Here is a 27,599-nt window from a genome sequence, read left to right as displayed (position 1 = left end):
AAAGACTTGGCAAGTACTTTCAGGGAAGTGATATGAAGTGTTATGACGTATTATTTCTGTTGGAACCTAAAAACCTAGACTAATTGACTGAAATTACTTAAACAACATAGGAGACTAGGGTGGTACTTTGTCAATGCCATCTCAAGCATTCTTCCTTTTAGCTAAATAACATCTGGATGGAGGGGAGGATGTTCAAAGAACAGACACGCCTTATCCGTATTCTCATTTTTCCGTGGAGGAGATGATCAGAGAATTTCTGCAGCTTGGTTACGTCAGGCTCCCCTCTCATAGTACCCTGGACCATTTGAGATCCAAACACTGTAACTTTCCCTCTGGGATCATGATATTGGATAGTAGCACATGGGCTGTGGAAAATGGGTGAGCGAATTTTCTCCCTAGCTTTTGCATCAGGGTTGTATCAGAAAATTCAGTGTCTAGCACAGTCTTCTGCATATTAGGGGGAACAATAATAATAACTCACTTTTATATAACACCTTTTAAAACATTTCACAAAGATTAGCAATTAATGATGGTGCTGGAAGAAAGGCGGTGTTAGTATTGTTCTCTTGGTTTTATGGATGATCTGAGTGAGCCTCAGAGAGGCGATGGGACAGGTCATGTAGCTGGTAAGTGACAGAGCCATAGCTTCAAATTCCAAGTCCAGGGACTTTTTCTTACCCTGTGCTATGTCTCTGTGATTTTTCTATTCCCTTGGCATCAGGGTAGGGGCAAGGGGCAGAACTGGACCAGTAATCACAATCCAAAGTGTAGAGTGGAGGACTGCAGACAAAAACAAGTCTCGAAATGGGAGAAAACAGTGACTAAATTAACTAGATAATTATTTCTCTTTTTCATTTTGCCTGTGGAGACCCAGCCTGAGTAATAGAGCTTGCTGCAACTTCCTTGCCTTCTCACACGTGATGCTCATTCTTTTAGGTCCATAGATGCTTCAGAAGCTCAGAAAGTCCCTGGGTTTGTTTGTTTCATCTCAGCTGATGATATTCCCGGGAGTAATGAAACTGGAATATATAATGATGAAACTGTCTTTGCTAAACATAAGGTATGACTTGTTGAAGTAAATGGAGACTTTTATGTCTTTAATCTTGGCCATGTCTTCTCAAATGTCCAGTTTCTATATTTTCCATGCCTGCGTGGGTAGCCAACATCCATTTGACTGATATGCCACCAGAAAGCAGCAGTTAATCACGTGTAGGGCTGCCTTAATTATACCTTTACTCTCATGCTTCTGTTGGTTTATGGTCAGTTCATGAATGACTAATGTCCTCATTAGGTGAAAATCCTGCATCAAAATGATGTCTATTGAATTCGGCAAACTGATTGTGCTTCTAGTTACACTTTAGTTCCTAGAGATAGTAGCAATAGTTTAAAGAGTGCCTTAATTATACCTTTACTCTCATGCTTCTGTTGGTTTATGGTCAGTTCATGAATGACTAATGTCCTCATTAGGTGAAAATCCTGCATCAAAATGATGTCTATTGAATTCGGCAAACTGATTGTGCTTCTAGTTACACTTTAGTTCCTAGAGATAGTAGCAATAGTTTAAAGAGTGCCCCCTTTGCTGTTCTGAGTTTCTCTATTTAGAACAGGAACCATCATTTAAGTGATAATAATCATGATGATGATGCTAATAAGAGCTAGCATTTATCTAGTGTTTTAAGATTAGCAAAGTGCTTTATAAATATCATCTCATTTTATCTTATTCTTACAACAATCTTAGGAGGTAGGTGCTATTATTATCCGCATTTTACAGATGAAGAAAATGAGGCCAAGAGAACTTAAATGACTTGCCAGTGTCATGTAGTAATTGTCTGAAGCTGGATTTGAACTCAAGTCTTCCTGACTCTAGGTCTAATGCTTTATCCACTATGCCACCTAGATGCCTCCGTGTTAAATAAATAGACTAACTGCTTGGATAAAAATAGAATTGTAAGTCAACGTTAACACAATTTATAGTAATATCTTATACATTCTAGTCACTTCAACTATGCAGAGTTTCAGCTTTGCAGAAAGTAAAAAAGCTATCTGAATAGCCAAAAATAGAGGTCGCTCAGTCTGCTTTCTAAGAGAAATATATATGGATATACATACATACATACACACACATATATATATATATTCTATGTGTGTATATATATGTTACCAATTTAACATTCAAGAAACATTAATTATTTACTGCATGCAAAATATAGTATTAACAGAAAATAGATTTTGGGAGGAAGAGAAGAAGCAAGCATTTATTAAGCTGGGCTATTATATGCCAGACACTGTTAAATGCTTTGCAGTATTATCTTACTTGATCCTCACAACAACCCTGGGATGTGGGTGCCCATTTTACAGACAAGGAAAGAGGCAGACAGCAATTAAATGACTTGCTTGGGGTCAGACAGGAAGTGTCTGAGATGAGATTTGAACTCAGGTTTTCCCTGACTCCAGGTCCAGTGCTCTATTAATGGAGCCATCTAACTGCCTCTGGCCTCAGGGATACAAAGATAACTCTAAAAATGCTCTCTGGCATGTATACAGTGCTTTAAAAGTTAACATTAAGTTCAATTATCTGGAAATTTTCGTTCTGCAGAATACCTTTTTCCCCAGTGATACTCACTAAATGAAATGTCACTATACTGTGATGGAACTGCATAGTAATATTAATGCTGAGTAAGATAATGATAATGAGATTAGAAAGACAAGCTCACTGTAAATACGTCTTTTATCTAATGAGATAATATTTAGAGAGGCCAACGTCATCTGCTGCATCCCAGGCCATCACTGGTTGGCTTGACTTTTGTCTTGCCAATGGACTTTGATGACTGCGTGAGGGAGTGAGGTTGACAGCTTAGTGCCTCCCTCCAATCCAGTTCATGTGCAAGTCAAGACATCACCCTCGAGAGCCTAGAGTAGGCACTATGTATGTTCATTCCCTTCTCTTCTCCTTTCCTTTGAGACAGCAGGACAAGAGACTTGTTATTTCATTGGCATAGGGATCTCCCAGATGAGAAAACTCGTAAGAATGCATGTCAGGACTTTCTCTGCTACTTATAGTCTCAGAGAGCTGTCTAGAGCACTGAGAGCATAGATAATTTGCCTAGGGCCACATGACCTCAGGACTTAGACTCAGGTCTTCCTCGCTCCAGGGCAAGTTCTCTATGTTGCTTAGCCCCTCTGGCATTGATAGGGACACATGACTTAGGGAAGGCAGCCAGAGCACAGAAGGCTAAAGGAATGACTGAGTGGGCTTGTCTATTCACTGAGACCATCTTGGTTCAATAGCTATGTTCCTTGCTCCTAGGTCACTTGTGTGGGACACATCATTGGGGCTGTGGTCACAGATACCCCAGAACATGCACAGAGGGCAGCTCAAGCTGTGAAAATCACCTATGAGGAACTTCCAGCCATTATCTCAATTGAGGTGACTGATGCTAGACCTTGGTCTTCTCACCTTTACCCTGACACTCTCCCCTCCCCTGCCTAAACCTCCATTCATCACAGCCATCCTCAGCTTTGACTGCGTTCTTGTAGAGTTATTTGTTGTCCTTGATATGCGGTGTTTAAACACAGTCCCTTTGCAATGCTGTGTAGCTTGTTTTGGAGAAATATAGTCCCTGAGCCCTCTTCTGATTTTTATGGTCCTATATCTCCCCACCCCCACCCATCTCCTGAGTGTATCCAAATGAACCTGGAAAAGAAAACCAACTATCAAAAGAGTTTACCCCTCCTCAAGTCAGAAATACCCTTCTTCTCTCTTCTTCTCCTGTTAACTCCCTGAAGATTTGGATACCCATGCCTTATTTTTTTATCATTCAGGATGCAATAAAAAACAATTCCTTCTATGATTCAGAGCTCAAGATTGAGAAAGGAGACCTCAAAAAAGGGTTTGCTGAAGCTGATAATGTTGTTTCAGGTACAGTCTTGTAATTTTTCCCTTCACGGTGTTTGGGGAGGGTCGGGTGGCAGCTCTCATTTGGGAAGATACCAAATGACAGTTTTGCATAAAGGATGCTAGTCTTTTCTGTTATTTCTAAATATCATAGAAGTTAATAGCTGGAATGGAGCTTGTCAACTATTCCTGTCCCCTCATTATAAAACTCAATATAGAAATGAAGAAACCAAAGGGGATATTGGGGAGGGAAGGGAATAAGCACTTATTAAGTGCCTCCTGTGTCCTAGGCACTTTATATTATGTCTTTGGATCCTCAAAACAACTCTGTGAGGTAGCTGCTGCTATTACCCCATTTTACAGTTGAGGAAGCTGAGGCAGACAGATGTTAAGCGACTTGCTCAGGGTCACACAGATATTAAGTGCTTGAGGCTGGATTTGGACTCAGGTATTCCTGGCTTCAGGACCAGCACTCTATCCATCCGATCATCTAGTTGTCTCTAGATTTAGTCAATATTAGATTTCTGTTTAATTCAAACAGGGTGATCTGTAATGTCCAGAGTCTTGGGTAGTCTGATTCCATGGTAACATTAAATCGCTTTAGTCTTTACCCATAACCAAAAAGGATCCCTTTTTTTAAACCTTGAGACTTAATAATAATTAATAATAATAGTTAGAATTTATGAAGTACTTCACAAGTATTAACTATTTTATTTTTATGACAACTCTGGGAGGTAGGTGCTATTATTATCCTCATTTTACAGGTGAGGAAACAGCCAGAAGTTAACTGACTTGTGTTTGAGGCTGAATTTGAACTCTGGTCTTCCTCACTCCATAGCTAGTGGTCTTATCTACTCTGCCACTTAGCTGTCTCTGGCAGAACCCAAGCCAGATTGACCCTAAGTAATCATCAAGAAAGCTAACATTATCTTGAGCTTCACTAAGAAACACATGGTGTCCCCCAAGTAAGGCAATGATAATCCTGCTGATCAGCCACGTTTGGAGTACTTCGTTCATTTCTGGATGTCAGCTTTTAGTACAGGCATTGATAAATGTGAGAGTTTCTGGAGTAAAGCGACCAGGATGGTGAAGATTCTTATGTCCATACCGTATGAGTATGGATTGAAGGTACTGGGGAGTGCTTAACCTGGAGAAAGGAATATGCTGGGAATACATGCTAACTGTGTTCAAATATTAGAAGAGCTATCATGCGGAAGAGGGATTGGATTTTTTCTGCTTTTGAAAGTTTCAGTGTGAGTTTATTATATTCTTTAAAAGGTGACCAAGTGACATATAATAGAGATCTGAGGTTTCATGTATATAGCCCTTTCATGTATATGAAAATATATAATATGTATATATTGAAATACTCATTTTATTTGATGTTGGTTAAAGTCAGAATAAAAATAAAAAACTTTTTCAAAAAAGATACATTTTTCTTGGTCTTAGAGGACAAAGCTAGGAGTAATGGGTGAAAGTTGCAGAATAGAGTTTAGGCTTGATTTCTGGAAAACTTCCTATTAATTATTGTTGTTCAGTCATTTCTGACTCTCTGTGACTCACTTTGGGATGTTTTTTTGGCAATAATACCAGAGAGGTTTGCCATTTCCTTCTCCAATTCATTTTACAGATAGGTGAAGTGACTTTCCCAGGGCCACACAGTTAGTATGTGTCTGAGGCCAGATTTGAACTCATGAAGATGCATCTTCCTGACTCCAGGCTTAGCATGCTGCCTCCTCTCTCTTTTCTACAAGGTCCCAATCTCACCACATCTCTCCTTAATTTTAACATTTCTATTCCTTCTACTACACTGAAAAAGTCTGAGATTGTTAGGAGTGAGCTCGCTCATTTTCCCTCCTGTCCATCTGAAATTATCTGCCTCCAATTCCAATCCTTTCTCCTTTCTCTCCTATATCAGAATAGATTTCTCTCTTCTTTTACACCTGTTCCCTTTGTTCCAATTTATCCCACCTTATCTCTGATTTTGTTTCTTCAAACAAACCTCTCTCTAATATTTTCATTCTCTCCTCAACAGAATCCTTCTCTCCTGCCTTTAAACATGTACTGCATCAGTTGCTTGGCATTCAATACCCTCCAGCCTGACCTCAATTTACCATTACAGTTTTCTCTCTTACAGCCCTCCTTTATGAAACATTCACATCAAATTGGTCTATTCACTATATCCCACATATAACTTGTGTGCTCCCACTTTGTACCTCCATTTACCCTATTGCCTGTCTGAAATACCCTTTCTTCACCTATTCAATCATCTATCCTCTCTTAACACACCCTAGGATTGCGTGTCCTATTTCACCACTGATTCACATTTAGTTTGGAATCCACTAAGACCCCCAGATCATTTTTTAAAAGACAAACTGTTATCTAGCCATGTTTCACCTATTATTTACTTTTGAAGTATTGTTTTTGAAGCCAAGCCAGCAAGCCAAAGCAACTAGATGGCATAAAAGGAATATTGGATTTGGAGTCAGGAAGACCTGAATTCAAAGCCAGCCTTAGATACTTACTACCTGTGTGACCCTGGGCAGGTAATTTAACCTGTTTGCCTCAGTTTCCTCAACAATAAAAGGGAGATGATAATAGCACCTACCTCCCAGGCTTGTTGAGAGGATCATATGGAGTAATATTTGTTAAGTGCTTAGCGTTTAACAAGGCACATAGTAACCAGGTCATTACTAAATGCTTGGTCTCTATTCCCCTTATTTCTGTTATATTTTTTCACATGTGATCCAGCCTGTTCTACCCTGTTAAGAGCTCTTTGAATCTGGATTCTTTGATTCATTACCTTAGTTACTTGTAATGACTGCGTCATTGGCAGATTTAATAAGCTGACTCCTTATGCCCTTCTCCTGGTTATTGCTATAAAGCATTAAACGACACAGGTTCCCAAACAGATCCCTTGGGATCTTCATCTGAGTTTAAACAAGACCATTGAAGCCTCCTCTTTGGGTCTGGCTACTCAACCAGTTCTGTCTCCATCAAGTTGTGCCATGATCAGTCTTGTATTTCTCTATCCTTCACGAGAATAGCAGGAGAGAACGTCAAATGCTTTGTTAAAATCTAAGCAAATCTATCCATAGCATTTCCCCCATTCTGTTCTATGACATAGTGGATATATTGCTGGGCTTTGGAAAGAAAGATGCTGATTTCAATCTTGCCCCAAATACTTTCTAGTTAAGTATGAACGATTTCTCTTTGAACTTCAGGTTCCTCATCTATAAATTGAAAAATTGATTGAATATTAAAAGGCTAACATCTATCTCATGGGGCATTATGGAAATTGCCCGACAAACCTCAAGGAGATACATTAATATGAGCTGTTGTTAGTGCCAGTTTAGTAAGCCTTCCTAAAAGTAAATGTGATTACTCTGGCTTCAACTGCTACTGAGGTATGGATGAGGGAACAGGAGGACCTGGGTTCAATCCCACCTCGTGTACTTGCTAGTTGTGTGATCCTGGGCAAGACATTGAAGATCTCTCAGTCAGTTTCTGTATCTATAAAATGGGAATATTCGTGGCATCTTTTCCACAAGGGTTTTGTGACTCAAATGAGATAATATCTGTTAAGTGGTCTGGAAGCTTTAAAGCACTATAGAAATCGGAGCTACTGTTAATGCTGAAGATGTGCCAGCACTTTGATCATTGCCTGCTTTCTTATGTGTTCGCTAACCATGTGTTTAGTGACGAGTCCTAGAATTTCCCTCCCTCTTTTAGGTGGCTTAAAGCCTCGTACATGCTGTGGGTTAATTTGATGTTCATTATCCTACCTTGGGCATATATTACAATGATTTCCTGTTCTTATAATGAGGAAGATTTTCACTGTGTTTAACCTAAATTTCTCCTAATGCAATTGGAGCCCGTTTCTTCTAACTAATGGCCAATAAATTTTTATAGCATTTATAACTTCTCCGAAGAGCAGTTCACACAATCTTGTTGGATCCTCCCTACAGACATGTAGCATAAGTGGGAGACTATATCCTCATTCCACAGATTTGCTTAACGTCACACACTGGGTTTGTAGTGGACCTGGGGATAGAGTGCAAGAGTTGCTTACTTTTCATTTTCTCTTAGTGTCATGGTGTGCAGTGGGAAGAACAGGACTCTAGGACACAAGATCCTGGGTTCAAATTCTACTTATTTTTTTTTGGAGGGGCTCCTTATGATAGCCATTCTCTCAATATAGCCTTATTCAAATCACTTCACCTCCCTGGGCCTCAGTTTCTTTTTTTTTTTTTTTTTATTTCTGAGAGAAAAATTTAATGTTATTTTATACTCATGGAAGTCATTTAATTTCAATTTAATGTGAGGCACTTGTTTCTCATCTAGACATTTGCTAAGATATGGTATGGTTCCTATACTTTAAACATTCACACATGAACTTTTGGTACCTTTGAGGTCTGAATAAATAAATATTTTTTTTTATTTTTATTTTTAATGCAATTTATTTATTTAACATATTTGGTTTTCAGCATTGATTTTCACAACAGTTTGAATTACAAATTTTCTCCCCATTTCTGCCCTCCCCCCCCACTCCAAGATGGCGTATATTCTGGTTGCCCTGTTCCCCAGTCAGCCCTCCCCTCTATCACCCCCCTCCCCTCTCATCCCCTTTTCCCTTCCTTTCTTGTAGGTCAAGATAAATTTCTACGCCCCATTGCCTGTGTATCTTATTTTTTAGTTGCATACAAAAAGTTTTTTTGTTTTTGAACATCTGATTTTAAAACTTTGAGTTCCAAATTCCCTTCCCTCTTCCCTTCCCACCCACCCTCCCTAAGAAGTTGAGCAATTCAACCTAGGCCACACATGTATTATTATGTATAACCCTTCCACAATATTCATGTTGTGAAAGGCTAACTACATTTTGCTCCTTCCCAACCCATCCCGCTTTATTGAATTTTCTTCCTTGACCCTGTCCCCTTTCCAAAGTGTTTGTTTTGATTACCTCCACCCCCATCTGCCCTCCACTCCATCATCCCCCTGCCTTTTATTTTTTTTTTTATCTTCCTCCCTCTTCTTTCCTGTGGGGTAAGATACCCAACTGAGTATGTATGGTAATCCCCCTCAGGCCAAATCTGATGAGAGCAAGGTTCACTCATTCCCCCCTCACCTGCCCACTCCCCTCCTCTCCTAGAACTGCTTCCTCTTGCCACCTTTATGGGAGATAATCCACCCCATTCTATCTCTCCCTATCTCCCTCTCTCAGTAAGTTACTCTCTCATCCCTTAATTTCATTTTATTTCTTTTAGCTATCTTCCCTTCATCCTCAACTCACCCTGTGTCTGCTCTCTTTCTTTTACATATATATATATATACACATACATACACATACATACATATACACATAGATACATGCATACATACACATTCACTTATATATATACATAAACATATATATATGCATATATATATATGCATATTCCCTTCAACTACCCTAATACTGAGGTCTCATGAATCATACTCATCATCTTTCCATGTAGGAATGTAAACAAAACAGTTCAACTTTAGTAAGTCCCTTGCAATTTCCGTTTCTTGATTACCTTTTCATGCTTCTCTTGATTCTTGTGTTTGAAAGTCAAATTTTCTATTCAGTTCTGGTCTTTTCACTGAGAAAGCTTGAAAGTCCTCCATTTTATTGAAAGTCCATATTTTGCCTTGGAACATGATACTCAGTTTTGCTGGGTAGGTGATTCTAGGTTTTAATCCTAGCTCCATTGACCTCCGGAATATCGCATTCCACGCCCTTCGATCTCTTAATGTAGAAGCTGCCAGGTCTTGGGTTATTCTGATTGGGTTTCCACAATATTCAAATTGTTTCTTTCTGGCTGCTTGCAGTATTTTCTCCTTGATCTGGGAGCTCTGGAATTTGGCAACAATATTCCTAGGAGATTTCTTTTTGGGATCTATTTGCGGAGGCGATCGATGGATTCTTTCAATTTCTATTTTGCCCTGTGGCTCTAGAATATCAGGGCAGTTCTCCTTGATAATTTCCTGAAAGATGGTATCTAGGCTCTTTTTTTGATCATGGCTTTCAGGTAGTCCAATAATTTTTAAATTATCTCTCCTGGATCTATTTTCCAGGTCAGTGGTTTTTCCAAGGAGATATTTCACATTGTCTTCCATTTTTTCATTCCTCTGGTTCTGTTTTATAATATCCTGATTTCTCATAAAGTCACTAGCTTCCACTTGCTCCAATCTAATTTTTAAAGTAGTATTTTCTTCAGTGGTCTTTTGGACCTCCTTTTCCATTTGGCTATTTCTGCCTTTCAAGGAATTCTTCTCCTCATTGGCTTTTTGGAGCTCTTTTGCCATTTGAGTTAGTCTATTTTTTAAGGTGTTGTTTTCTTCAGTGTATTTTTCAGTATTTTTTTGGGTCTCCTTTAGCAAGTCATTGACTTGTTTTTCATGGTTTTCTCGCATCCTTCTTATTTCTCTTCCCAATTTTTCCTCTACTTCTCTAACTTGCTTTTCCAAATCCTTTTTGAGTTCTTCTATGGTCTGGGGCCAGTTCATGTTTTTCTTGGAGGCTTTGGTTGTAGGCTCTATGACTTTGCTGTCTTCTTTAGGCTGTATGTTTTGGTCTTCTTTGTCACCAAAGAAAGAATCCAAAGTCTGAGACTGAATCTGGGCGCGTTTTCGCGTCCTGGCCATATTCCCAACCAACTAACTTGACCCTTGAGCTTTTCAGTGGGGTATGACTGCTTGTAGATTACAGAGTTCTATGTTCTACGTTTGGGGGGGAGGTGCCAGCTCTGTCAGAGCCGCACTCCTCCTTCCCCAAAGACCCCCAGTCCAGACTGGGCTCAGATCTTCGGCAGGCTGTGCACCCCTGCTGTGATCCGCCACTCAATTCCCCCCACCAGGTGGGCCTGGAGCCGGAAGTAACAACAGCTGTAGCTGCCCCACCTCCGCTGCCCCCGGGGCTGGAAGCCGAACCGAGAACTCCTTCCACTCCCGCAGCTTTTCCCACTAACCTTCTCCGCAGTCTTTGGTGTTTGTGGGTCGAGGGGTCTGGTAACTGCTCACGTATTCAGGGTGCTAGGGCCCCCTCCGCCCGGCTTCCGGTCTGGATCGTCCACGCCGCTCAGGCTGGGCTCTGCTCCACTCCGTTCCCAGCTCCGTGTGGAATAGAGCTCACCCAGAGACCATCCGGGCTGTCCTGGGCTGGAGCCCTGCTTCCCTCTGCTGTTCTGTGGGTTCTGCCGTTCTAGAATTGGTTCAGAGCCATTTTTATAGGTTTTTGGAGGGACTCGGGTACGGAGCTCACTCTAGTCCGTGCTTACCAGCTGCCATCTTGGCTCCGCCCCCCGGGCCTCAGTTTCTTATCTGTAAAACAAAAGGATTGGATTAGATGGACGCTGAGGTCCCTTCCTACACTAGATTTATGTTCCTACTGTTTTCTATATTTTTTTACACTAATATACATTACTAAGTATGCATTAGCTTTCTCTTTTTTTCAAGTTCTGTAACCTCCTGATTGAAAAAAAAGAAGAGCCACTTTCTCCATCTGTGATAGAATTGCCAAATGTTACAGCTAAAGAGAATTTCCCTTCTTTTGATAGGGATAAAGAAAAAAAAAGAGCCAAGAAGGGGAAGTGTTTGGGCCAAGGTTACACAGCTATGTCAGAATAAGGAGTAGAATTCAAGTCATTTGGCAAATTGCCTTTAATAAATCTTGTTGATTTCCTTTTGTCTTTTTCCAGAATTGTACAATAATCTTTAGCAAAGACCTCATCATTGCTGACTGTAGTAGCAGTATACATATTCCTCTTAATTTTTTAAAATGTCATTTAAATGTGCGTGTCTTCCATCTTCCTATCAAACTGATTTTCCTAACCGTGCTGACCCTGTTACCTACCTATTCAGTCACCTCCAGTGCCTTAAGCAGTGTGCTGGTAAATATTTAACAACCATGTCTTCATTGGAAAAGATGTATGCACCAACATACTTCTAAGTTTAATCTGCCCTTTTAATATTTTCTCCATCAGTTTTTTAAGTCTTTACAAGAAACAAAATAATCAAGTTCTCATTCGTAGCATTTGATGATTTCTGAGGTGTAAATGTCCACAGTGAAGATTTACCATTTGCCTCCTCATTTAGACTGTGAGCTCCTTGAAACAAGGGACTGCTTTTTGTCTTCCCTTTGTATCTCTTAACACAGTGCCCGGCCCGTAGTAGATACTTAATAATTTTGGTTGATTTGCCTTGAATTGACATTATCACCGCTTCATTTTCAATTCGTGGTCTGCTATGAACCTGAAATCTTTTTCTGATTTCCTGGTTTATACATTGTCATCCTCCAGTAGGAGTCTGTGAACCACACTTTTTCCTCCTTATATAGGATTCTATTCTCCCCTGTACTACTGACATTTAATTTTCTGTGGCCTTTCCAGGAGAGCTGTATATTGGTGGGCAGGAACACTTCTACTTAGAGACTCACTGCACCATTGCCGTCCCGAAGGGCGAAGCAGGAGAAATGGAGCTCTTTGTGTCCACCCAGAATACAATGAAGACTCAGGTAACCAACTAATCAATTAATGGACTAGAGAAGGGGACTTGACAGAAATATGCAAAGCGCTGAGATTCCTGTTTGCAGAGAAACTCTGGAGAGTCAGCACTGAAATAAAAATCAGAGGCCCATCAGTTTAGAGCTGAAAAGGACCGTGGAGGCCATCACATCCTCTCCCCTTCATTTTACAGAAGAGGAAAAGAAAGCAGAGACAAGTAGGGAAATGACTTGTCTTAGGTCACACGGCTCAGAAGTGTCTGCTGTGGGATTTGAATCCAGGACTGAGAGTCAGCAGCGCCTATGCACTATACCTGGGTTGGGTCTGCCTCTTACTCTCTGTGTGACTGTGAGGCAAGGGATTTAGAGAAGGGATTATTGTTCAAGTACTGGTCAGACCAAATGGCCTCTAAGATCCCTCTAGACTCTGATAGTTTGTGATTTGCCTCTTTTTGGTTAATAGTAACTGTAGTAGGGCTAGATGCAGTGGTGAATGTCCAGGGGTGTGCTGGTAAATGTTCAGAACTGTCCCTCCAGGAAAAAAAATATATATATACAACCCACTTTAAGGTTTAATCTGCATTATTACTGTTTTCTCCATCACTTTCTTAAGTCTTGACAATCAACACAACAATAAATCAAGCCATGATTTTTGTAGCTTTTAGGGATTTCTAAGGTTCAGTGTTCACACTGAAAATCTTATTAGCTGCTAGGTATAGGAGTGGGGAACCTGCAGGCTACATGTGACCTTCTAGGTCCTTGGGTGAAGCCTTTTGACTGAGTACAAGTTTTGCAGAACAAATCTTTTTATTAAGGGAATTTGTTCTGTGAAGTTTAGATAGAGTTAAAGAGCTGCATTTGAGGACCTAGAAGGGCCCTATGTGGCCCCAAGGCCGCAGGTTCTCCACCCCTGTAGGAGCTGGTTCCAACATACCCTTGTCTTGCCTGTAGTCTCCGCCTATAGTCCTTGCCAACCAGGGAGGCTAAGGCTGGTGGATCATTTGAGTTAGAGAGTTCTGAGATGCAGTAGGGTTAAAGCTGATTGATTAGGTGTTGACTCAGAGTTCAGCACCAATAGGGGAGTGAGCAGTGGGGAACCAGGCTGCCTAGGGAGGAGTGAACAGTGTAGGTTATAAACAGAATAGTTCAAAATGTCCATGCTGGTCAGCGATGGGGTTGGGCGCATAAATGACTGCTGCACTTTCATCCTGGGCAAGATCAGGATATCCAGTGAGGGGAGGGGGGAAGGAAGAAGAAAGGAAAGAAGAAAGCTATTATGCTGGATATAAAATGAGGACAGTGTCAATTTAGAGATAGTGGGGACCACCATGGCAGTGGAAACCATGATGTAGTAGCAAAAGCAATCTTATTAAAGTCATAGAAAAGATAAATGAGGTATAAAATTTTATGCTTCTAACAGCAAGGGGAGGTCCTTCCCTCCTCCATAATATTTCTGAGGAGTAGGCAGGCTCTGTGACGTAGAAGTCTCACTGTGCTAGGTCAGAGCAATACTTATACAAAATTGTATTCTTTTTCTGGCAATGAGCTCAACAATTGGGTTTTATACAACAGATGCCACCCGATGGTTTAGTCCTGGCTATTATGCAGCGATCATGTTCAGTTGTTTTTCAGTTGTGTTCAACTCTTCATGATCTCATATGGGGTTTTCTTGACAAAGGTACTGGAGTGGTTTGCCATTTCCTTCTCCAGCTCATTTTACAGATGAAGAAACTGAGGCAAACAGGGTTAAGTGACTTGCCCAGGGTTACATAGCTAGGAAGTGTGTGAAGCTGGATTTGAACTCAGGAAGAGAGGCTTCCAAACTCCAGGCTCAGCATTCTATCCACTGCACCACCTAACTGCCCAGTGTGTTTTATAGTATGTAAGGGGAAATAAAGGGATTCTAGAGTCAGTCAGAGGTCACTGTTTGTCTGAAACCATGATACACCTTTTGTTTGACTTGTTTTTACATAAATAAACTCTTCTGCAGAATTCCTATTTGCTCTGGTGGGATTAGTATGTGTCATATTAATCTGGAGCGAGTACTCACCTGCACCTTGTTGAGATCTGCAGGCAGCCCATTAGGCACAAAACAGCCCTGGAGCGGGGTCCCAGTACAAGGTGTGATCTAGCTGAATTAGACCTCAGCTGTAGATATTTCTGGCCTTTCTCCTTGCAGATAAACAGGCAGTTGTCACCAGAACTAACTACATGTAGGGACTGAGTCTATTAGAACTGACACAAAACTGAACCTAGCTCTAGATGGGATGTTAATTCTGAATCAGCACACCCTTATTTTCTTTCTAGAGTTTTGTCGCCAAAGTCTTGGGAGTCCCAGCAAATCGTATTGCGGTTCGAGTGAAGAGAATGGGAGGAGGTTTTGGAGGGAAGGAGACGCGGAGCACGGTAGTGTCCACGGCAGTGGCTTTGGCTGCATACAAGTAAGGTCTAAAGCCAAGGGGCTGAAGGTGGGGGTGTAGCGGGGAAGGAGCTTCCCTTCTACTGTTTGGGAAGCTGGTTTTCTGGGAAAGCCTGGCATGTTTGTAAAGGTGATGGTTTCTTTCCCAGGACTGGCTGCCCTGTGCGTTGCATGCTGGATCGAGATGAAGACATGTTGATAACTGGTGGGAGACACCCATTTATGGCCAGATATAAGGTATCTGATTTAAAGAAACAAAGTCAGGTTCATCCACACTGTCTAGTGATGTAATTGGAAGACAGAAGTCCAGGGATGTGGGCCACATTGTGTGAATGGGGAAGGATTTCTTTACTTAAGTTTTACCCACATCTGAGGAAGCATGGTATACCAAGAATTGGAACTGTAACTAGCAATCTTGGAGTCTAAAGCAAATGTCACAAAACACATCCATGGTGAGCCACAAAAATATGCCCTCACTTTAACTTTTTAAGAAAAATTCAGTTGATTGGAAGAGACCCCTGGAAAGTGTTGTGTGGTTATAGATGACAGAGATGTAGCCCACTTGATATAGTGGTGGTGATGGGGAATTAGTAAGGATGTGTATAGAGAGGACAACATACCCCTTGGTAGTGTACTATTTTAATTTATTATTATTGCCCATTAACTGCTTAGCTAAGTCGTTTCTATGCTGCTAAATTAAGTGCTGTTAGCACCCTCCAAATTTTAGTGCCTTGGGGATAAGCCTAGATCGCCCTGTCCTGGTTACAGGTCTAGCAGATATAGCACTGGGTTAGGAATCAGTGATCTGATTTTCAGTCTTACCTCTTTCACTGTCTACTTTAATTGACTTCAGTAAACATTTGATAGGACCCCATTATATATCAAACACCATGCCAGGTTCTGAGGATACGAAGGCAGCTATCAAGGTGCTTACATGCTAGCTGTGTGACCTTAGGCACATACCATACCTTAGTTTCCTCATTTGCAAAATGGGGACGCCGTTGTCAGGATGAAGTGCTGAGATGGGTGTGGAATGTGTTTGAAAAGGATGGAGCGCTGTGGGAGCAAGAGGTTTAGTTGTGATGGCTTGGTGGCTGAATACCATGAAGAAAGTTCGTGGTATTACATCAGCTCCAGTGTACCAGATCTGCCTTTGCCATCCCTCTTTCATCCATGTTTGTATGCTTAGAAGAGTGTTTGCCCTTAGACTGAGACCTTTTTCTGGATGCCTCACACTGACAGAATTGGGTTAGCAGAGTATGTTTTTCTCTTTTTAGTGGATTGAATTTGACCCTCTCAGTTCTCATCTATTATGAAGCACTAAGTCGTACCTTGCCCTTCTTCTCTTCTCCTCCCTTCTCTCTTCTTTCCTCATCTTTCTTCTTCATTTCACCATCTTTCTGCTCCCCCACTTCTTTACTGTCCCTTCCATGAAAGCCAGAAAACAATTCAATTCCATTCAATAAGCATTTTAAAGCACCTGCTGTATAGGATTCACTATGTTATGTACCAAAGATAAAACAAAAAACTAAAACTAAAACAGTCTTGGAATGGTGAATGGGTTGAGGATGTTCAGGGTTGTGAAGTCAAAGTTAGTCTCCTCTAGAACCCTGGTTGTCCTTAAAAAAGTTATTTTTTTTCTTCTTGAAAGAAGCACCTGCTATTAGGTTCTTTCTATTATATCCTTGGTATATTGTTCCGTCTGGTTTTTTTTTTTTTTTAAAGAGAGGGGAGGGAAAGGGATGGATGGAGAGAAGGATTATGGGAAAGTTCCCTGGCTGAAGAGGTCTGCTTTGTGATTAGGTTGGCTTCATGAAGACGGGGAAGATTGTGGCCCTTGAAGTTGAACACTACAGCAACGCAGGAAATACTTTAGACCTCTCTGGGAGTGTAAGTAAGGCCCGGCTTTGGGCCACCATCCTCTCCCCTCTCCGTCTCCCCTCTACCTGCAGGTTTAATGGTGAACATTGCTTAGAGGAATGTTCCTGAGCATCAGAAGTATGGGGTGGACATCCCATGCTGCACAGCTTGGATTGTAGAACTATCCTCGGCCTGATTCAAGGGACCTAGGATATGACTTAGTTTTTGAGACATCCTAAGAACCCCAGCAAATCAATATTGGTAATATAGTGGCTGGTTAACAATAGTTAAGCAAACTGAGCTTCTCTGAGGGGATATCGTCTATTTTTATTGATTTGACTTAATTTGGGGACTTATTTGATCCTTTTCTGACTGCAACCTGAACTAGTCTGTGAATGGACCATGAGTAAGCATAGAAACCATAGGACTGCCAGGAGAATTCAAGGATTAGTCAAGAGCCCTTAGGTCAGTGGGTGGGTGGATAATGGAGGAGTGGCAGGGAAGAGTAGTTAAATGAGCTTTATTGTTAAATGTTTGCTTTGGACTAGTTGAGACCAAAAATATTGGGCAATTTTTTTAGAGGTGTTATGGGCATAGATGGGATGATGTAACTCTCTGCTCATGTCCTCCTACCATGCCTCATCTTAAAATGCAGGTCATTTTTAGGTCCCTTAAAGCTATCCCAGGAGAACACAAGCTCCGACAAGTCTTAATGAGCTGAAAAGGCTTTAAATGTGAACGTGGTGACAGACTGCACGTCTGTTGTCTGAAGACCAGCCTAGTTAAATTTAGGTCACTGGGTTGCCACTGGGGTGATTTTTTTTAAGCTACACCAACTCTCATATGTCATCTACTAAGTTAGGTGGCAAAGTAGGTAGAATGCTGGACCTGCAGCAGGAAATACAAAGTTCAGATCCTGCCTCGGACACTTACTAGCTGTGTAACCTGGGGCAAGTCACTCAGCTTTCGTCAACCTCAGTTTTCTCATCTGTAAAATGAGGGGGTTTGATTTGATGGCCTCTAAGATTGCTTTGAGCTCTGAATCTATGATTCTATAGTCTCATGACCAGTACACTCGAGATCCTTGAAGAAGTTAGGACCCCTCATACTTAAAGCCTGGGACATTTGACGGTTTAAATTGGACAGAATAAATCTTTGGAGACAGCCAGTGGAAGCGATGGATTATTTATTCCTTTTTGCACCTCCTTTTCCTCAGATCATGGAACGGGCTTTATTCCATATGGACAACTGCTATAAGATCCCCAACATCCGGGGTACGGGCCGACTCTGCAAGACCAACCTGCCTTCCAACACAGCCTTCAGGGGTTTTGGGGGGCCCCAGGGGATGTTAATCGCTGAGTACTGGATGAGTGAAGTTGCCCTGACCTGTAATCGTCCAGCAGAGGAAGTAAGAACCAAGATTAGCATCACTGGCTAAAATATTGGGTTGCCCTGCTCAGGATACATTAACTTGTCTCCAGGAGCAGTGTTACGGTTGGAGCCTGCCGAGTACCTCACCACCCACAAGTTCTCTCTCTCTTTTGAGTAGGTTCGAAAGCTCAACATGTACAAGGAAGGAGACCTGACTCACTTTAACCAGAAGCTGGAGGGGTTCACTTTGCCCAGGTGCTGGGATGAATGCCTGGAAAGCTCACAGTACCATACCAGGAAGAGTGAGATCGAGAAGTTTAACAAGTAAGACCAGGGAAGGAAAGGACTGGAAACCAAGAACTTGCTACATAGAGAAGCTGGGGTGGGGGAAAAGGTAGTGATTGATATCCTTCCATTTTGATCATGGTCATCTTTGAAATTTTCTGTAATAATTTGAATTTAACAGATATTTATTAAGCACGTTCTAAGTAGGTAGCAGTATACCAAAAATTGGGGAGATAAAGTGACTAAATAAAGCCACGAGGTGGCCCAGAAACCCATGAGGTGTCCCTGCCCTCGAAGAGTTTACAGTCTAATGAGGGAGATAAGACATATATACAAAGAGGTTCAATACTCACACAAGTGAATAAGGTCTTTGGAAAAATTTCCACTCTCTTTTTCCAGGGAGAATTGTTGGAAGAAGAGAGGTTTGAGTATAATTCCTACCAAATTTGGAATCAGCTTCACAGTTCCCTTTCTGAATCAGGTAATTAAATACCTTGTCTCTTCTCTTTCATTTCTACTTTACTGGGACTCCTGCATTTTTATTGTTCTAGAAGCTGCATCAGGAGGGAATCTATTTTTGTTGGTGGTAGAGTTCACTGGAGAGAGCAGCCTTCGGTTGCTTAGACTTTTGTTATTTGATTGATTATCTGGATTTAGCACCTCCTTCTCAGCTGGGGAATGCCACCAACATTTATCAAGTGTCTGTCATGCCTACGGCATTGTGTGAGATGCTGAAGATGCCATGATGAAAATTGTAAATGAGGTACAAGGCAAAATGTAATAAGGGCACATGAAGGATTCAGACTGAGGACTCTAAAAAAATATGAGGAAGCAGGGTCCTGGTTTATCTGAGGGGAAAAGTGGTGGCTTCTCAGATGATAGAGCCCCTGAACTGAGCTTTGAAGACATAGAAGGTTTTCAACAGGTAGAAATGTTGAGGGAGTAGTAAGATGGGATGACGAAATAGGCGACACAAATGTACAAAGGGCAGAACTAAACTGGGGAATGCCTAGTAGTCTAGTCTGGCTGAAAGTTAGATGATATGAAAGGGAGAAGGGTGAAATAAGACTGAAAAGGTATGTTGGAAGCCCGATTTTCAAACAGCCTTAAATGTCAGGGTGAGGAGTTTATCATGTACACTAAGGGGAGCTAGTAAAGATTTTTGAGATGGAGAGTGGCTTGATCAGTCCTGTGCATTAGGAAGATTATTTTGGTGGCTGTGTGAAGGATTTGAATGGTAAAAAACTGGAGGCAGGAAGATGAGGTAGGAGCTTACCACATAGTCCATGAGAAAGGTGATGAGAGCCCCAGCTAGGATGATGCCAGTGTAAGTGGAAAGGAAAGGGCAAATGTGAGATGTTGGGGGGATAGATTGTCAACACTTGGAAACTTATTGGATGTAGAGGATGATGGAGAGGGAAGAATCAAAGATAAACCTAAGATTTTGCACCCAAGGGACTTGGAGAATATTGGCAATTGCTGGGAAATTTGAAGGCAGGGAAGCTTTGGAGGATGGGGGCCACGGAGAGTAGATGAATTCAGTCTGGGATATTCTGAGTTTGAGGTTCCAGCAGGATTTCACGGTAGAGACGTTCAGTAGGATGTTGGAGATGCTGAAATGAAATGGAGATGCTAGGCTTGGATATGTGGTCATCTGCAGGAGTAACTGAAGCCATGAGGAAGAATGAGATTACTAAGGGAGAGAATGTAAGCAGAGAAGAAAAGAAGGTCCAGGACATAGCATTTCACCATCTGGTGCTTGTGGTACTCTCCAGAAAGTGTTTTGTTGGACACTACCATCTTCAGTCTAAGACTGAAGAAAACTTGAAGCTGAATAGGTCCCATGTAATGGTCCTGATATGGTCTCATCTTCTCCCCACAGGCTGGAGCTCTGATACATGTGTACACAGATGGTTCAGTTCTTCTTACCCATGGTGGTACTGAGATGGGCCAAGGCCTTCACACCAAGATGATCCAAGTAAGCGGTCTAAGTGGTCTGTGGGGGAAATCCTGTCAACACGAAGAGTTTCCTGTAGAAGGGCAACAATGGTGTGATGGATAGACTGCCTGAACCCAAAAAACCTGGGTCCAAAACCCTCCTCTGAGGTTAACTAGCTGTATGGCCCTGGAAAAGTCATTTCAAATCTTGGAATCTCAGTTTTCTCATCTGTAAAATGGGGAATCATATCAGTATTGAGAGATGGCATGGCAGAGTGGCATACTAGAGGGTCAGAAGACCTACATTCAAACCCCATCCTCTGACATACTATAATTGCTGTGTGACCCCTGGTTACCTCTCACTGCATCCAAGTAGTTCTTTAACTCTGTATGTTGCAGAGAAATTTCAGATTTTCATAGAGAGTGTATCTTCTCTGGTAGTTTCCTACACTGATAAAAATCCCAAGTCCAGACATGCTCCCCAATCTTTCCCCCTCCATACACAAAAATATGCAGTACCTACCTCACACAGGGTTGTTAGGAGGTTCAAATGGGAGGAAAAGTACTTTGTAACACCTTATTGTGCTATGTAAACATCAGTTGTTATTACAATTATTAGCATTCCCTGGGTGAGAATGAGGCTATCCAATGGATGTACAAGGGATGTACTTCATCATATTTGATCATAGGGTTAAGAACTGGAAAAGACGTCAGGCATCATTTAATCCAACTCCTTAATTTTACAGATGAGTAAATGGAGGTTCAGTGACCTTAAATAAAACATTTTACTTTTCTGGGTCCCGATTTCGTCATCTTAATAAATAAAGGGGTTGGATTAAATAATTTCTAAGGACTTCTGAGACTCACCAAGTTTAAATGGATAGAGAGCCATCCTCAGTGTCAGGAAGACTTGGGTTCAAGTCTAGACTCTCACACCTATGACCATCACACCTATTGTCTGTGTGATCCTAGCCAAGTCACTTAAACTATCAGTGCCCCAAGGTGCTTCTGTAAAACTTTGAAATGTAGAGGAAGCAGGTTCCTCTTAGTATTTGTAAAAAGTGCTTCCTCATCTGATATTTTCTGTATCAGTGAGATCATGGATCCAGTCTTAAAAAGGTCCTTTCCAGCTCTAACTTCTAATGACCTTTCCACAAGAGCTGGTGATGTTGAACAGACGTACAGGGAGGCATGAGTTCCAAGGAGGTAGCATAGGTGAAATGAACCTCAGAGGTATTATCAAAGGTTCCTGCATAGGATAGGAGATTGGACTAATTCTAAATTCTTTCCCAATGCTAATAAGATTCAATGATTCTAAGGATTGGTAACAATGGTTTCTAATACCCTGTAACCATGGACTCCTCACTTTACAGGTGGCCAGCAAAGCTTTGAAGATCCCCACTTCCAAGATTTACATCAGTGAAACAAGCACCACAACAGTGCCCAACACCTCTCCTACAGCTGCCTCCGTCAGCACTGACATCAATGGACAGGCTGTCTATGTAAGGTTCTTATAGGACCCTGAAGGTCTGTGGTATGGCCTATTGTTCAGGTCTGAAGCAGTCTGTTTGGGATGTCTGTGGCAGTGTTCCACTAAGGCTATATGGTCATGAACTGTTCTTGTTTCTCTGGTGCTATGATTAAGGAGGACCCTTTTCCTCCAGACTCAAGGGCATGGGAAAAGACACAAGGCTCATAACTGCTTCCATGAATATCTTTGCATTTCGAGGCTGAAGACACGTAAGTGGACAGGGCAGGATAGCGGAGAGTAAGATGGTCAAGCCAAGAGATGTGATCTCTGTTCTGGGATCCTTAATGTAAGAGACCTGACTGAAATGAGGGGCTAATGATCTCAGACATAGCCTTAACAATCCCCTTAAATATGTAGCAATGAAATCAGCATTGTTTAAACCATGCAAAAGACTTGCCCTGGCAGTGAATGAGGAATCAAAATGGCATCTTTCTGAGTAATACCTACTTTCTCAGCCTCTGTTCTGTGCAGTGCCCACTTCAGCTAGGATCCTTGGATTCTAGGTACCCTCCACAGAGAAGGTCAGTGATTGCCTCTGTTCTTCAGGCAACCCTGGCCTGCATCCCAGGATTCTGGGGCATTTCTGTAGCTTCCAAGAAATGCTGAGTGAGGAGGGGCAAAATAATAAAATTTATATACCGATATAGGGACTTTGGGCTTAGGTGAGGAGGAGCTGAACTTGGAGTCAGTGAGACCTGAGTTCAAATTTGGCCTTATACTCTTACTAGCTGGGCAAATTGTTTTACCTCTGTTTGTCTCAGTTTCCTTACTATAAAAGGAAAGATTTGAAGTTGGTGATCTTTAGGGTCCTTTCTAGCTGTGAATCTATGACCAATATGTTTGAGGGGCATGGTTTGTGTATGCTTTTTCCTTTAGGAAGCATGTAAAACCATCTTACAAAGGCTGGAACCCTTCAAAAAGAAAAATCCCAATGGTTCCTGGACAGACTGGGTAAGTGTGCATTTATCAAAGGTAAACATAGTGAAACTTAGGACCTGTCTATATTTCTGATACAAAACGCTCAGGATCTGTGATTGCCCGGATTTGGGAGCTCCATCCACTGGTGTAATTTGTAGCCTCCTCTATGTCTTTGTAAATAGGTTTGTGAGTTTCATTGGTCCCTCAAAATGCATCACCTGGACCAATTCTCTAGTGAAGAGCTTTGATGCTCTCACCAAGGCTAGCTGTGTATCAATGCAGATACACATAGTTCATCATTGGGACTATACTCAGTGCCTTTCCAGATTGGTAGGACCTGCCAGAGCTTTTGCTGTTGGTCCTCAGAGTTAGGAAGATGTGGGTTCAAATCCTACATCTGACCAACACTGGCTGTGTGACCCTGGGCAAGGCACTTCACCTTCAGTGTCCTGGACAACTTTCTAAGACTAAACATGTCAGTATAGTTTCTGATCTGCCTTGGTAGAAAGAGTTTCCTGACCAGGAGTTCCCTATCGCGGTGGGCTGTATCCCAGTCCCACCCCAACAACAACAATAAAAACAACCAAAATTGGTGACCACAGTCTTGTGAGGGGATTTTGCCACATTGTGCCACATTAAGGGAACTGGGGGTTTTAGTTTGGAAAAGAAAAGTCTTGGAGGTAGGGTGAGGAGAGGGGAGACATGATGAATTTTTTCAAGTATTTGAAAGACTGTTGCGTGGAAGAAAAATTTGTCTTGTTCTGCCTGGGCTTAGAGGACAGAATTGGGAGCAATGGATGGCACTTATAAGGAGGCAGATTTAGGTTTGAGGTGATGATATCCTGAAATAGAGTGGCAGCAAGGCTGGAAAGAATACTTGTGGAAACATTATAAAAGAAAACTCAGCAAGACTTAGTGACAGGGAGAGAGAAGAGGCAGTGATGGATGGTTGAGGTTTGAAGCTCGGGCGCCTGGGAAAATGGCCACGTTACAGCCTAGAACAGCAGATGTAGCTATCTCTTAATGATTCTCTCCAGGTAACCTCCCCATATCTCTCTCATAATCATTTTCTCTCCCTCAGGTCAATGCTGCCTACCTGGCAGCAGTGAGTTTGTCTGCCACAGGATTTTACAGGTAACCGTTCATTCTTTTCTAATTTGTCATATTTGGTAACTAAGGCACTGTTGGAAAAACTTTGCCATTATGAATTCTGATTATGTGGTGAGGCATAGAGAGAGTGCCAACCTTTCTCTCCATGTGGGTTTTCCATTACATCATAGATGAAAATGTGGTATAATGGTGGAAGCAGAGTTCTCACCAAGTATTTTCCATTTCGGGGCATCCCTTTAGATAGAACCAGCATATCTCTCAGGAAACATTGGGCCTTCTTACAAAGTGATAATCTTAATAGAGATGTTGAATTGAGATTTACAAGAGGAACAAATTCCTTCTCCAGCTTTGATGAGGATGAGGATGATGATGATGGTAACTGACTTTTTTTAGGCCAGACCTGTGATTCCACTGGTATAGAAAACTCCTTGTGGGGAATTTCCCTCTTCTAATTCAGATAATAATAATTACGATCACAATGATGATGATAACAATTAGCATTTGTTAAGTGCCAGCCACTGTGCTAAATGCTTGACAAATATTATCTCATTCGATTCTCACAGCAACCCAGCTAAGTAGGCATTATCATTATCCCTTTCTCACAACTAAGGAAATTGAGGCAAACAGAAGTTAAGCTGGCTTTGCAATTTATAGCCTTAGAGAGTTACCTGGGGCCATTAAAAAAGGTTAAGCCATTTTCTTAGTCTTATACTCTGACATTTTTATAGACTTTAAACTTTGCAAAGTATAATACAGTATCTTACTTGTGCCTTCCAACCACTCTGTGAAGTAGGTACGATAAGCTGTGTTATTCCCATTTTACAGATGAGGAAACTGAGGCTCAGAGCTATGTCCACATAGCCAGAAGCGTCAGAAACTGTATTTGAACCCAGACTTTCTTGACCTTTATGTCCAGAACACTATTCATTGTACCACCTTGCCTCTTTGAAATATATTAACAACTGAAGACCCCTATGGACTGAAGGCCTGCCCGTTAGATTTAGAAGCTCAGAAATTGATGAACACACAATTACCATGGGTTTCATTTTGATAATGCCTCTCCCTGTGCAGTTTTAACTAGCAAAACTTTAGTTTCTCATTCACAGAAATTTAAATTCAGGTAATACGGTTTTATTTACTTTTAATTGTCTTTTTAGGGTATGAAATCTGTGGGTGTATATGTATAGACTTTTTTAAAAAATATTTTTGCTAAGGTCAAAAGAATGTCAGCAGAAGAGATAGAAGAACAAAATAATTTAAACAATAAGCTGAGGCTATCTAGACCAGGGGTGGGGAACCTGTGGCCTCAAGTCCACATGTGGCCCTCTGGGTCTTCAAGTGTGGCCCTTTGACTGAATCTAAACTTCACAGAACAAATCCCCTTAATAAATGGATTTACTCTCAAATAGCTTACATTCTGCTGTTGTTTTAATAGTAAGGCAGATTCCGCAGCAGCGTGGCCCCAAAACTCCTTGCAGGCAGACCTTTCTAATCGAGAAGACCATGGATTTAAATGTAACCACGGTTTTGTTTTCGTGATGTGAGCCTATGCATGTCTGTGACCCTTCTGAGACTCTCATTGCCTATCTAGAAAATAGGGATGGAACTCTGATTTACAAAAAGGCTTGATTCATTAACATCCATTGATTAATAGTAGCATACTCATAAAAATACATGATTACAATAGACAAGGAGGAGTGATCATATGTTAAGAAATACCTAGGTTTCCTTGCCAGGCTAAAATGTTCTATCTTGACTGTGTTGGTGAAGAGTTGGAAAATGAAAATGAAAACCTCTGTGAGCTCAAGGAGAAAGGTGAGGTTCCTTTGAAACGCAGTGTGGGGCAACTGGGAGGTGACTGGATTTGATGCCAGAGAACTTCAGTTTCCATACCAGCTTTACTAATTACTACCTGAGTGACTTTGGGAAAGACTCTTCACCTCCTTGGGGTTGAGTATCATCTCTGTAACTTCTGTAAGTTTCCTTCTCTGTAAAATGAGATTGGGCCAATTCACAGATTCCTTCTGGTTCTCTATCTATGGTCTTATGATCGCTCCTAAACTCAGTTTTCTCACCTATAAAGTGGGAACAATAATAATCCTTGTCCTAACTATCTCATGAGGTTATTGAGAAGGAAGTGTTTTGTGAAACTTAGTTTAGTTTCACTTAAACTTAGTACACTTAGTTTCAGTGTACTATAGACACTGATTCCTATTATAGGGAAAGCCGAATTTTTCCTACTGTTCATCTTGAAATGTTTGATGTCTTTTCTTCTCAGAACACCCAACCTCGGCTATAGCTTTGAAACCAATTCTGGAAATCCCTTCCACTACTTCTCCTATGGTGTGGCTTGCTCTGAGGTTGAGATAGACTGTTTAACAGGTGACCATAAGGTAAGAAGCTTGGAACCCTCTTATTCCAGAGTCAAGTTAACCAGGAACGCTATGGGCTATTAGAAGGAAAATTCTTGGTTTAAGAAAAGTATAGGGTTCTAGGATTGAAAGCTTTGAAGGGACATGGACATGATAAATCACAGAATCATATACCTAGAAGTGGAAGGGAACTTAGAGAGAATCTAGTTCAACCATTCTCTCCTTCCCTCTAGTTTTATAGATGAAGAAACTGAGATCTGGAGAGGATAAATGATTTGCCTGAGGTCACAGAGGAGTAACAGATTCAAATCCAGATCTTCTGACTGAAAATCTGATAGTTTTAATGATCTTAGCACACTCAAAAATGTTGAGCTGTACCACTGGACACTAGGAACTTTCAATCAATACTGATGGATGAATGAATGTGATTGGCGAACCTTAAGCACATAGGATAATGGAAATGACACTTGATCTGGAGTCAGAAGATCTTGATCTGAAACTGGGCTCCACTGCTTCCTACCTATTGGCCTTGAACAAATTACTTTTATGGGTTTAATTTTTGTCATTTGTAAAACGAAGAGGTTGGACTAGTTAATCTTTAAGACTTCTTTCAGATGACCTCAAAAATGCAACTTAACAACCACGAATGTACTATTTATTTCTTAATACTAAGTTTCCTGCCTTATCAACTAATTAATAACTTAATTCAGCAATTATTGAACACCTACCGTGGGCCAGCTAGGCATCATGTAACTCATCAGAGATCCAAAGATAGGGTGAATAGAAAGGTAGATTTGGAGTAACAACCCTTCTGTAAATTTCCTTCCCTGTAAAATGAGATTGGCCTGGACGGCTGATTCTGAGATTCCAATCTGGGTTCAAATCCTGACTCTGAGTAGCCATGTGACAATTCAAGAAGGCAGATCAGATTAGGCTGCTGTGATTCTGACTTTTCAGTCACACTTTTCTCGCCCCCTCTGTTCATTGTGCTTTTCAGTGAACACGTGCATTTGTCTATATATCATGCCTGAAGGTTTAAACTGTCCAGGAAACCCTTTTGAGCTTGTTGGTTTCAGCTACAGTGTACCAACTGGTAGGAAAATTGTGGTGGTGTCCAAAACCTCATCTCATAGATCTTAATGGTGATGCCACATACATTATTTGCACATCAATTTGGTAGGTTCAGAGGACAGAAAACCAATTCTTTCATGTTTTTTGTAATCAACTACCTTGGTTCCCTATTACATTCTTTGATGGTATCATTCTGTAAGATCATATGTACTTATTTTGGGGGAATTCTTTTTGACTGCTTCTGTAGTTTCATTGAGAAAGTGGTGTTGGTGTGCTACTGATACTGTAGATTGTAAATACAGCTAAAC

General features: G+C 41.2%; 1 protein-coding gene across 2 annotated transcripts in view; it reads left to right on the top strand.

Annotated features, from left to right (window-relative positions):
- XDH (xanthine dehydrogenase) overlaps positions 1-27,599 on the top strand; it is an 86,563-nt gene that overhangs the window by 48,900 nt on the left and 10,064 nt on the right. For both annotated transcript variants that reach the window (XM_036748100.1, XM_036748099.1), the window contains exons 18-32: positions 937-1,060; positions 3,308-3,427; positions 3,823-3,919; positions 12,304-12,428; positions 14,724-14,857; positions 14,985-15,072; positions 16,639-16,725; positions 17,912-18,103; positions 18,245-18,390; positions 18,751-18,832; positions 20,234-20,329; positions 21,663-21,791; positions 22,697-22,771; positions 23,820-23,872; positions 26,127-26,241. In XM_036748100.1, the coding sequence (XP_036603995.1) occupies positions 937-1,060; positions 3,308-3,427; positions 3,823-3,919; positions 12,304-12,428; positions 14,724-14,857; positions 14,985-15,072; positions 16,639-16,725; positions 17,912-18,103; positions 18,245-18,390; positions 18,751-18,832; positions 20,234-20,329; positions 21,663-21,791; positions 22,697-22,771; positions 23,820-23,872; positions 26,127-26,241 (1,663 nt within the window). The remainder of the gene's footprint in view (positions 1-936; positions 1,061-3,307; positions 3,428-3,822; positions 3,920-12,303; positions 12,429-14,723; positions 14,858-14,984; positions 15,073-16,638; positions 16,726-17,911; positions 18,104-18,244; positions 18,391-18,750; positions 18,833-20,233; positions 20,330-21,662; positions 21,792-22,696; positions 22,772-23,819; positions 23,873-26,126; positions 26,242-27,599) is intronic.

This window comes from Trichosurus vulpecula, chromosome 3, assembly GCF_011100635.1.
Source record: "Trichosurus vulpecula isolate mTriVul1 chromosome 3, mTriVul1.pri, whole genome shotgun sequence".
Lineage (NCBI taxonomy): Eukaryota > Metazoa > Chordata > Mammalia > Diprotodontia > Phalangeridae > Trichosurus > Trichosurus vulpecula.
The sequence above is the reverse complement of the archived record's forward strand: the minus strand, read 5'-3'. Positions and strand labels throughout refer to the sequence as shown.